The sequence below is a fragment of the Pediculus humanus genome, genomic scaffold, assembly GCF_000006295.1.
Source record: "Pediculus humanus corporis 1103172108263 genomic scaffold, whole genome shotgun sequence".
Lineage (NCBI taxonomy): Eukaryota > Metazoa > Arthropoda > Insecta > Psocodea > Pediculidae > Pediculus > Pediculus humanus.
Window position 1 is genome coordinate 70,241 of NW_002987832.1, and position 10,471 is coordinate 80,711.

The following is a 10,471-nucleotide window of genomic DNA, read 5'->3' on the forward strand; positions in this document are numbered from 1 at the left end:
AAATAAAATTAATTTAACTTTTTTTTTTTCCCTTTCGAACAGGAAGAAAAATAATAATAATAGTAACCGAAAAAGGGCGAAAAAACAAGAGAGAGAGAGAGAAAGAAAAAGAAAATAAAAGAAAACCTCAAATGAAAGAGAAAGAGAGATGGAAAAATGTGAAAATTAACATGTGGCAACGACAGTTTAATCATTTTCATAAGGTAAACATAAGCGCTTTTAATACACACATTATATAAAATGACAACCCCCGAAGTCAACACAAAAATTTCAACCCTCGGATCGAACACATTTGCGCACTTTTCGAACCGGAAAAAAAAAACAATTTTTTTTTTTTTTTTTTTTTTTTACAATTTTACGACCGAATTAAATCAAATTATTTTTTTTTTCTCGTCACCTACGAGAAAATTTTGACGTGGAAACAGAAGAAAAAAAAAATGATGATGATGGTGATGGTGGTGGTGGTGACGATGGAAGCGTTTTAGTGCTGCATCCCAGTATTGGCTTGACACTTGCCACACTCTAATGGACGCTAAATTGTAACTCTTGTTTTCTTATTTCTTCGGCTTCACACAATCCTATTCATCTCAAATGATGACTCTTTATCTCTTTTACTTTTTCGAATAAGCTCAAAACCGTCAACATCATCACCTCCACTCCCGCCCTCACCACCACCACCGACATTCTTACGACACGACAATCGTCACGTTACCGTAAACATTACGAATACAATCAATCACATCCACGCCTATAATCGATTGTTTTTTCTTTTAAATTTCCAACAATTTTAATAATTTGTACACTCATTATTATTATTATCATCTAGGTAATTTCTCAGGCACATCTCAGGTTCTTTTCTTAAACATTTCAAGATGATTTACTTTTTAAAAAATTGTTTGTAACTTCAATTTTATTAAATTTGTTTTCCTGTATGCCCGTCGGTTAAAAAAGATTAAGATAATTATTATTATTATTTCGTTTTAATTGTATTAATTTTCTATTACGCCATTTTGTTTTTTTAATTTTTCTTTCTTTCGTGCGAAGCATTTTTTTTTTTTTGCATAAGAAAAAACGCTTTTAAACGCTTGAAATCCGGTCATTTTTTTTGTTTTCACTTTTCGATCTTTTCCCATCTTTATTTTCTACTTAACCTCCTTCCCCCCAATCGCTCCCCCCTTTAATTTTTCTTCTTCCCCCCCTTCCCCATCAAAACAAGTTTTTTTTCACGGCGGCGTTAAAATAAACAAATATCGCAAAAAGATTTCGGAAAATTTTTGTTTGAAAAAGTTATAAGATTCGTTGCGACCAATCAAAACGTTAGAAAAAAAAATTTCCCATAGTAAGATCCGCCCCCTCGTACATTCCTATCATAAATAAATACCCGATCTATATTTGATTTATACGTTGTCGATGTGGGATTATTTAATGATATTTAACGGTCAAAGATGATCGGTTGATTAAAAAGGAAAATTTTCAATAGTGGGCGGAGTCAAATTTGAAAAGCGACATTTTGTTGTAAGTTTTTTTTTATAAAAAAATTGTTTTCCAGCAGTCTGGAACAGTAAAAAAAAAAAAAAAAAAATTTTTTTTTCTTTATTATTATTATTTGTAGTTTAACCGTAGGTCAAAGTTGACCGTTTATTCAATTCAATTTAATTTTTTTTTTTTTAGAAATAATAAAAGAAAATTTCCGCCGGTGATATTATTATTATCATTAATAATCTCCAGGATAAAGAGGTAAGAATAATAATTTTCATTATTATTAATTTATTTAGTTTTTCTCCAGTACAACCTTTTTTTTTTTAATATTAATTTTTCCAAATTTTCAAAGGAAAAACGAGAAAATTTTTAACAATTTTCCATTTTTTTTTTTATATTTGGTTTTTTAAAGAAAATTTTTTACAGGGAAAATACAAAACTCGTACGCGATTTTTCCCTTTCCCTCTCCCAATAAAAAGAAAATTTTTTTTATTTCTTTTAAATTTTCATAAAAATTTCGTTAAATAATAATAATAATAATAATAAAATAACGGTTGTAAAATAATATGAGTAATTTTTCTTTTTGAGGGGAAAAACAATTTTTTCGTATCGTTTTAATTGAATAAAAAAGTGAGAGAGAAAAACTGGAAAAGGAAAATTTTTTTAAAATAATAATTTTTTCAACTCCCCCCTCCCCAAAAAAAAAAGAAACTCTCCTAGAAAATTTTATTAATTATTAATTATTTGTATTTATTTCAATTTAAGTAAAACGAAAACTTTTGATTTTTCCTTAATAAATCAAAAAAAAGAAAAAAAATTTCGTTGGAAAATCTAGAAAATTCTAGAAAAGCAAAATAATTTTTTAAATTTTGAAACAAAAAATTTGTATTTTTTTTCTTTTTACAGTTATTATTATTATTATTTTTTTTATTTTTTTATTTTTTCAATTTAAAACGCGACAAGATTCTAAAAATCCTTTTTGGGAGTTTTTTTTAAACATTTATTCCAGGTTTCTTTACGACGATTCCCTAGGGATAAATGCTCCAATATTATTATTATTATTATTTTCACTTTTAAACGCAGCAACCTTCTAAATATTTGTCGGAGTTTATTTATTCCAGGTTTCTATCCCGTACCTTAGGAATAAATGCTCCAATATTATTATTATTATTTCATTTTTAAACAGGACAAGATTCTTATTTGTTGGGGTTTTTAAGTTCATTTTTCCAGGTCATTTCTATCCAACGATTCCTTAGGGATAAATGCTCGAATTTCATAAGTGCTTCTGCTTTCGAAAAATGTGGGCCGTTCCACATAACGTCACTTCCTGTATGGTTTCTTCTTCTTTTAAATTCTTCAAAATCTTCTTTAAATTTCCTTTTATTGAATGTGGTGGCATGGCTCCCAGTGCTCCCACGTTTCTGTTTTTACTCCCCACATCTTGGCTATTTCAACCTTTTGTCTGCTTCTTCGTCTGTCTGATGTTTTTTCCGACGGTACGGATACTTCAATCAGTTTATACCATTTTTCCGCATTATGCTTCTCAGTATGATATCCGGTTTGTTGGCTGGCACAGTCTCATCAGTGTGAATTTTTTGATTATACAGAACCATGCAAGGACCCACTATCGTAACCGGGCTTGTACCATTCCTTGACTAGTCTATTCATTCCATATTTACGACAGATATTCCGATTGGTTTATTTACAGATTTTCTTGTGCCTCTCTAGGTATTGTCGTTTTGCCGATCGGTCAACCGGAAATAAAATGATCGATTGTTTCCGACTACAATTGACAAATTCGGCACATATCACCTTTGCTTATTATTATTATCATCATCACCATTATTATTAATTTTACATTCAAATTTTAATTTTAAACCGATATTACAATAATAATAATAATAATAATTATCGGGTATGAAATTGTAAAAAAAAAAAAAAAACCGTTAGTCAGCATTTTAATATAAAAAAATGGTTTCGGTTAACGGAAATATTGAAGCGTAAAAAAAAAAAGAAAATATTCAAATTTTTTTTCATCTCGTATAAAAAAAAAAAGAACAATGAGATATTGATGATCTGTCGATTTTCTCCTTTTTTTTTCGATTTTAAGTCTGGGGGGCGGGTGGGAGGGTGTTATCGGTTCAATGGGGGATATTTTAAATATTTTTTTTTATCGTAAACTTTAGGGATGAAAAAAATTCAATTTTAAATATATACATATATATTATTTATAAATTTTTTTTATTAATATTATCGATTATGGATTTTCACTTATTGGAAAGAAGGGTGGAAGGAGAGGGGTGAGGTGGGGGGAGAAAGGAAGGGAGGGAAAAAATTAATAATAATTTAACAACCGATTTCGATTTCGTCGATTATTTAATAAACAAAAATTTTATCGTAAAACCTTTTTAGATTTTCTTGTAATTGAAAAAAAATGTATCGAAATTAAAATTTTACATCATTTCCGGTTTTTAGAAAATCGATCGGAATTTTCAAAATGGCGTCTTTATCGCGTACCAAACAAACTAATCATTTCAATCCATCATCATCATCATCACTGATAATTTTAAATAACCGATTTGTTTTTTTTCTTTATTTCACGCACACGCACACACGCACTATCTCTCTCTCTCTCTCTCTCTCTCTCTCTCTCTCTCTCATGTGAAATGAAGCAAGTGTGAAACCACTTAAAACTACTCCTGATTTTGACACTTTTCAAATTTTTTTTTTTTTTTATTCACCGCGCCATGACATTTAAACGAGATTTTTATTTACACAGCCTATGAAGTTTTTTTTTACATTTTGTTTACTTATAACTATATATATTCGAACTAACCGTAAAGTGATTTTAATTTTACAATAAGTAGTGATAATGATAATAATGATATTTACATTACACCCTAAAACCATCGAGAGAGAGAGAGAGAGAGAGAGGGGGGGGTGAGAGTTTGCATGCGTGTGTGCGAATCGAGTAATGTCGAAATAATTAATATTTTTTAAAAAAAAAAACAAAATGCATGTGCTACACCGATACGTAAACTACTAAATTAATAACCCTTCCTTTCCCCTCCCCTCCTCTCCCTAACCCCTCCCCCAACCCAAAAAAAAAGTGGCAGAAGAATAAGAAAGAAAAGTTTTTTTTTTTTTTTTAAATGAATAATTCATTGTAAATTTTGATACCGATTTTTCATCATTATTATTTCCTTTTTTTTTTTCTAACCCTTAAAGTTACGAATTTTCAACCCCTAAAATAATTTAAAAAAAAAAAAAACTTTTTTCCCTACCACCTGTTCTTATTATTATCATTATTGATTTATTAATAATAATAATTATTATTATTATTATTGACACCTGTCCTATTGAAAATCTTTAAGGATTTGTTTTGGTTTGTTTTGTTTTTTCCGGTGAAACAAAGTTGAAAAATATAATAATAATAATAATTAATACGAGTACGTAATTATTATTATTATTATTTCGTATTAGTCAGAAATCAAAAGGAAAAAGGAAAAATTTGAAAAACGTTTGACAAAAAATGACATTTGGGGGCAACACAAAAGTCACGCAAAACAACTTTTTACGTTACCCAATCATCAAAAAAATTTTTTTTTTTACGAAATCTCCCACCCCCCAAAAAAAAAAAAAGGGAATGGTGGAAAGGAATCGTTTGGTGGTGGTGGTGGTAGAAAAGGGTTTTAAATAATAAATTAATTTAGTTATTGGGTTGCATAAGAGAGAGAGAGAGAAAAATATCGCGTTACTACTACTACTACTACCCTTACTCTAAACCCTTATCGACCATCATTAAGGGATGCAAATGTTGTAGAAGAGAAAAGTCAATTTTGTTATTAATATTTTATTTGTATCGTGAGACAAAGTTCAGCTTGCCTTCGTTTTTCCGTCAGGGGTTACATAGAGTAAATTTGTATCAAACTTCCGGTTCAGCACGCGAATCCGTTAAAAACAAAACTTTTCACCGGAAGTAATTGATTAATAATAACAGATTTTAATATATTTTACAGTTGTTGAATGGATCATAAATTGGAAGCTTTGTGTAAAGTTTGCGGTGATAAAGCATCTGGAAAACATTATGGAGTGATAAGTTGCGATGGATGTCGCGGTTTTTTCAAAAGAAGCATAAGAAGGTACGTCGCCATATTTCCCTCCCCCCCCACTATTTTAATAAAAAATTGTTTTTTTTTTTAACGGCAGAGGTTTGGCTTACCATTGCAAAGAATCAAATTCATGCATTGTTGACGTCACGAGAAGAAATCAATGTCAGGCATGCAGGTTTAAAAAATGTTTATCCGTCAACATGAAACGTGACGGTAAGAAAATGTGAAAATGTGAAAATTTTTTTTTTTTAACGGTTATTTATCGTTGGGAAAAATTTTTCCAGCCGTACAACACGAAAGATCACCGAGAACATCTTTTCCTATTCATTGCACGGGACTCTCGTCAACCGGAAGACGTAATAATAATAATAATAATAGTAATACATATTCATATTCCGGAAGTTTTTTAACGGCTGCCACGAGTGGGCCATTTTTGGATTTACCAACTTATCATTTTGTTTATCCACAACCATCTTTTCCAATACATTTCGGTATCAAACATATTAATAATAATAATAATAATAATAATAACGGTTTATGTCTTCCAAATAATTTGAGATTAGGAATATTTAACTGTCCGATAAATCCGTTAAATGTTAAAACCGTAAGAATTTCAAATTTTTCCTTGTTTTTGTTGGGAGGGGGGGGGGGTTAAAAACCACAGGGAGAAACATTTTTTTTTTTTTTATAATTTCAGCGAGATTATGGAGAACCTTTTAATTTTTATAATAATTATAAGAAAACAAACGATTTCGTTCATGATAAAGCGCAAACAACAACAACAACAACAACAACCAATATCATAGTACCTCCTAATTGTAATGTTCGAAAAGAAGAAGATGATGAAGATGAAGAAGAGGAAGTAACAAGTTCGGAAGAAGCACGCAACGTTCGAAATACATCTTACGGTATTTATGACGTCATAGACGTGACGTAATCATAGCTCAAAAGCTATATAAGGTATTATTCGTTTTTGTAGATTCACTCGTGAGCAAACAAAATGTATGGGATTTAACAATATCATCTCAACAAGGACACCCAGAAAACGTTTACGAATCCGCGGCAAAACTTTTGTTTTTAACCGTTAAATGGGCAAGAAGCATTCCGTCATTTTTACAATTAACTTTTCACGATCAATCCATTTTGTTAGAAAATACATGGAATGAATTGTTTATACTGAGTGCTGCACAATGGACGCTACCAGTTGACGAAGGTATCAACATCACCATCATCGTATCATTATTTAAACATGATCAATGATTAACCCAAATTTCTTTTTTTTCTTTGGCAGAATACTTAGTTCGCGTGACGTCATTACCTAATAACAAAGCAAAAGAAAAATTTGAAAGAGAAGTTAAAAATTTTAAAAAAATAATAACAAAATTTAATAATTTAAATGTTGATTATACTGAATATGCTTGTTTGAAAGCATTGACGCTTTTCAAAGCCGGTAAGAATGCATTTACTTTCTACTCGTTCATTTTCTATTCATTTTGTTTTTCTTTTAATTTATCTTTTCTCTTAATTTATCTTTTCTCTCTTCCTCTTTCTTTCCAATAGAAACATCAGAACTCAAAGATCGATTGCAGGTTGAAATGTTACAAGATCAAACCCACATAATGTTACACGATTATTGCACATCACAAGATTCTCACAAAGCTCGATTTGGTAAGTTATTAATGTTATTGCCTTCTGTCAATGGTTTATCTAAAGATTTCATCGAAGAATTACTTTTTAGAAAAACAATAGGTAATATATCAATTGAAAGAGTTTTAACAGACATGTTAAAAAATAATAATTGATTATATATTTAAATATGTCATTATTATTATTATTATTATTATTATTATTCGTGGTAAACTATTTATATATATATTTTGTGATGCTTGCGAATTTATCCCTTTTAAATTTTTTTTTTTTTTTTTTTTTTTAAATAATTAATATTTATAAAATTGTGTGATTGTTTTATAAAGTGTTTAAATAAATTTTATATTAAACACAATTTTTTAAAAGCACTTTTTCTTTTTTAAAAGAACTAATTTCTTGTCTTTTTTATATATAAATTTGCATCTTTTTATTTTATACTATTATTATTATTATTATTAATATAATATATAATAAAATAAAAATTAGGTTTTCCTTTTTCTTTTAATTTTCTTTTTATTTCATTTTCATTAGGATAACATCCTGAAAAAAAAAAAAATTTTTTTTTCTTTTGAATTTATTTTTCCGTTACAAAAAAATAATAATCGTCCATTTTTAAATAAATTATTAATTAATATATATATAAATATAAATTAAATTTTATTAATTCGACATTTTCGTAAATTATTATAAATGATTAAAAAAAATTAAAATATTTTAAAAAGGTAAACATCGGACGGAAAATAAAAACGTTTGCGAATAGCCATTACGTAATCATTATTACCAACCGCATTAAATTTTTTTTTTTTCGCTTAGGTTTGCAATATTGTTTCCTCATTACGACATGTTTGTTTTTGTTTATTTATTCTTAAATAATATTTATATAATTTTTTTTTTTTTTTTTTTTCGTTTTTGTTAAAGTAAAAATTGATTAATTGATTATTATTTTTTTATTTATTTTTTTTAGGCATTTATAAATGACTTTTAATACCTAATTAATAATAATAATAATAATAATAATACTGATAAATTGTGTATTTTTTGTGGAAAAAGAAAACCTAATGTTGATGTTTTAGCCTAGTGATAAATTTTTTTGAATGAATTTTGTAATTAAGGAATAATTAATTAATAGGCATCATTATTATTATTAAACATTTATATTAATCGAAACATTTTTTTTAAAAACTCTTTTGATTCATTCATTTTTATGATAATTATGTAATAAGCACAATTCGATTTATTTCATTGTTATCAATGTTCGATTACATGTAAAATATTATTATTAAGGTATGAAATGGAAAACCTTTTTAAGAATTTATTAAATTAGTTTCGAGTTATCTATTTTCTTAATGACTGCTCCTTAAATTAATTTCAAAAGGACGACGAATGAAAAAAAATTAAAATTTATTTTTAAAAATATTTAAATTATTTATTTATTAAAATAAAATTTAAACATTTATGTATTGTATATACTGAGTTATTAATTAAAAATACAATTATAAAATATATATAAATATATATATAATGAGAATACTGAAATGATAAGTACATTGACTCGAATAAGTTAATGTCAACGTCTTTTCTTTTTATCAGGTTTTCTTGATCTGTGATGTATGTGAGGTTTTCTAGGTGAAGCCAATGGACTATTTTGATCAGATATTTCATTTTCGCTTCCATCCAAGTCCTAATTTAAAAAAAAAAAAAAAAAAAAAATTTATTATTCAATAACTTGTAAAAGTCATTTTAATTAAATTTTTATTATCAATATTATGCAGACATTTAAAAAAAAAATGGAATTGCATGAGGATTATAAATGAAAATTTTTTCATCACCTTTGAATTTCCACTACCGGAAGACGAATTATCAGGAATAATAACAACGGCAGCAATGCAAATCAATTGAAAAACAGCACCGAAATATAAACCGCATCTTAATATCGTATCGTAAAAATCTTCAGACATTTTATTATTGTACAATTACAATTAACAAACGAATAATTTTTTTTTTAATTAAATGAGTATTAATTAATATAAATCACAGTCAAGGGGAGGGGGAGAAAAAATAAGAAAAAAACATTTTAAACGTGTTTGTTTATGTTTGTACGATTATCGACATTTTCCAATAACGATTTATTTTAATAATTACGTCACAATATTATATTAAAGGATAAAGTATATTTTGTATAAATGATTTCCTTGCAAAAACGCGGGAAAAATTATTAAAAAGAAAATATATACGTATACTTAAATGTAAAAAAAAAAAAAAAGGTAAAAAAAATCTACAGCATTATTAAATTTTATAAACCGTGGTACAGAAGAATCAAAAGCAAAATATTATGAAAGTATTACCAACATCGAAAAGCGAAAAAAAAAATTTAAAAAATTAAATACGAATAAACGTAAATAATTAAAAAAATAAAAAGAAAAAAAGAAAGGAAATTCTCATTTATATTAATTTTAATTAAGAAAATTAAATAAAATAAAAACGTTGATTTTATTTTTTCAATAAAAAAGAAAGAAATTTTTGCGCTTGTTAAAGTTGGCAATCGTTATGTTATTTTAAATTAGCTTTTGGGTTCGAGATTGAAAACCCTGAAATTTGTTTCGAAGACCTTTGTTTTGTCTATTAAATATGGCTGCCGTCTAAATATTTTGGAGGGTGACTCGGGAGCCAAAACGTATTATTTAATTATAATATAATTATTTTTATTTTATCTATAACATTTAATAAGTGGTTAAAATGTGCAATTAACTATAATTAATTAAATAAGTGATTGTTTGAATAAACAAAATGAGGAAACCGTTAAAAACCTTGTGTTTACATCGCGTCCTGTGGTAAATCGTTTCTACGCTGTCATATTTCTGTAAGTTGTTTAATTATACATATAAATTATTATTATTTATCCATAACTAATGAATTTCGACTCGATTCAATTATTTAAATAACGTTTTAAAACGACGTAATTATAATTTCATTTCATTGTTATATTGCAATTGTATATTTATGGCTAAACAAAAATGTCCGCCATTTTGAATGATCGTCGCTCTATTTCGGTGTGTGTGTATGTATATCTTGGCCAACTTAAAATACTTTTCCATTAAAAAAAAAACCGTGAAACAAAAACAAAACAAATATTTTACACTTTTATTTAATATTATATATATATAAATTAATTTTCTTATAAATTATATAATATATATATTAATATTAATATCGTCCTTGATTTCTATGTTTAT

At 27.0% G+C, this 10,471-nt stretch overlaps 2 protein-coding genes across 2 annotated transcripts; one reads left to right on the plus strand and one right to left on the minus strand.

The window, feature by feature from the left end:
* Nucleotides 1–5,505: 5,505 nt before the first annotated feature.
* Phum_PHUM494010 (retinoid X receptor, putative) lies at nucleotides 5,506–8,216 on the plus strand (the record flags this gene model as incomplete). The annotated part of the gene is made up of 7 exons (XM_002430625.1): nucleotides 5,506–5,621; nucleotides 5,689–5,804; nucleotides 5,876–6,082; nucleotides 6,571–6,804; nucleotides 6,883–7,041; nucleotides 7,152–7,340; nucleotides 8,203–8,216. 7 exons carry the CDS (start codon nucleotides 5,506–5,508, stop codon nucleotides 8,214–8,216), a joined length of 1,035 nt encoding a protein of 344 aa, XP_002430670.1.
* A 589-nt stretch (nucleotides 8,217–8,805) lies between these two features.
* On the minus strand, nucleotides 8,806–9,196 carry Phum_PHUM494020 (protein anon-73B1, putative; the record flags this gene model as incomplete). Its single annotated transcript, XM_002430626.1, has 2 exons — nucleotides 8,806–8,919; nucleotides 9,068–9,196. 2 exons carry the CDS (start codon nucleotides 9,194–9,196, stop codon nucleotides 8,806–8,808), a joined length of 243 nt encoding a protein of 80 aa, XP_002430671.1.
* Nucleotides 9,197–10,471: the final 1,275 nt, after the last annotated feature.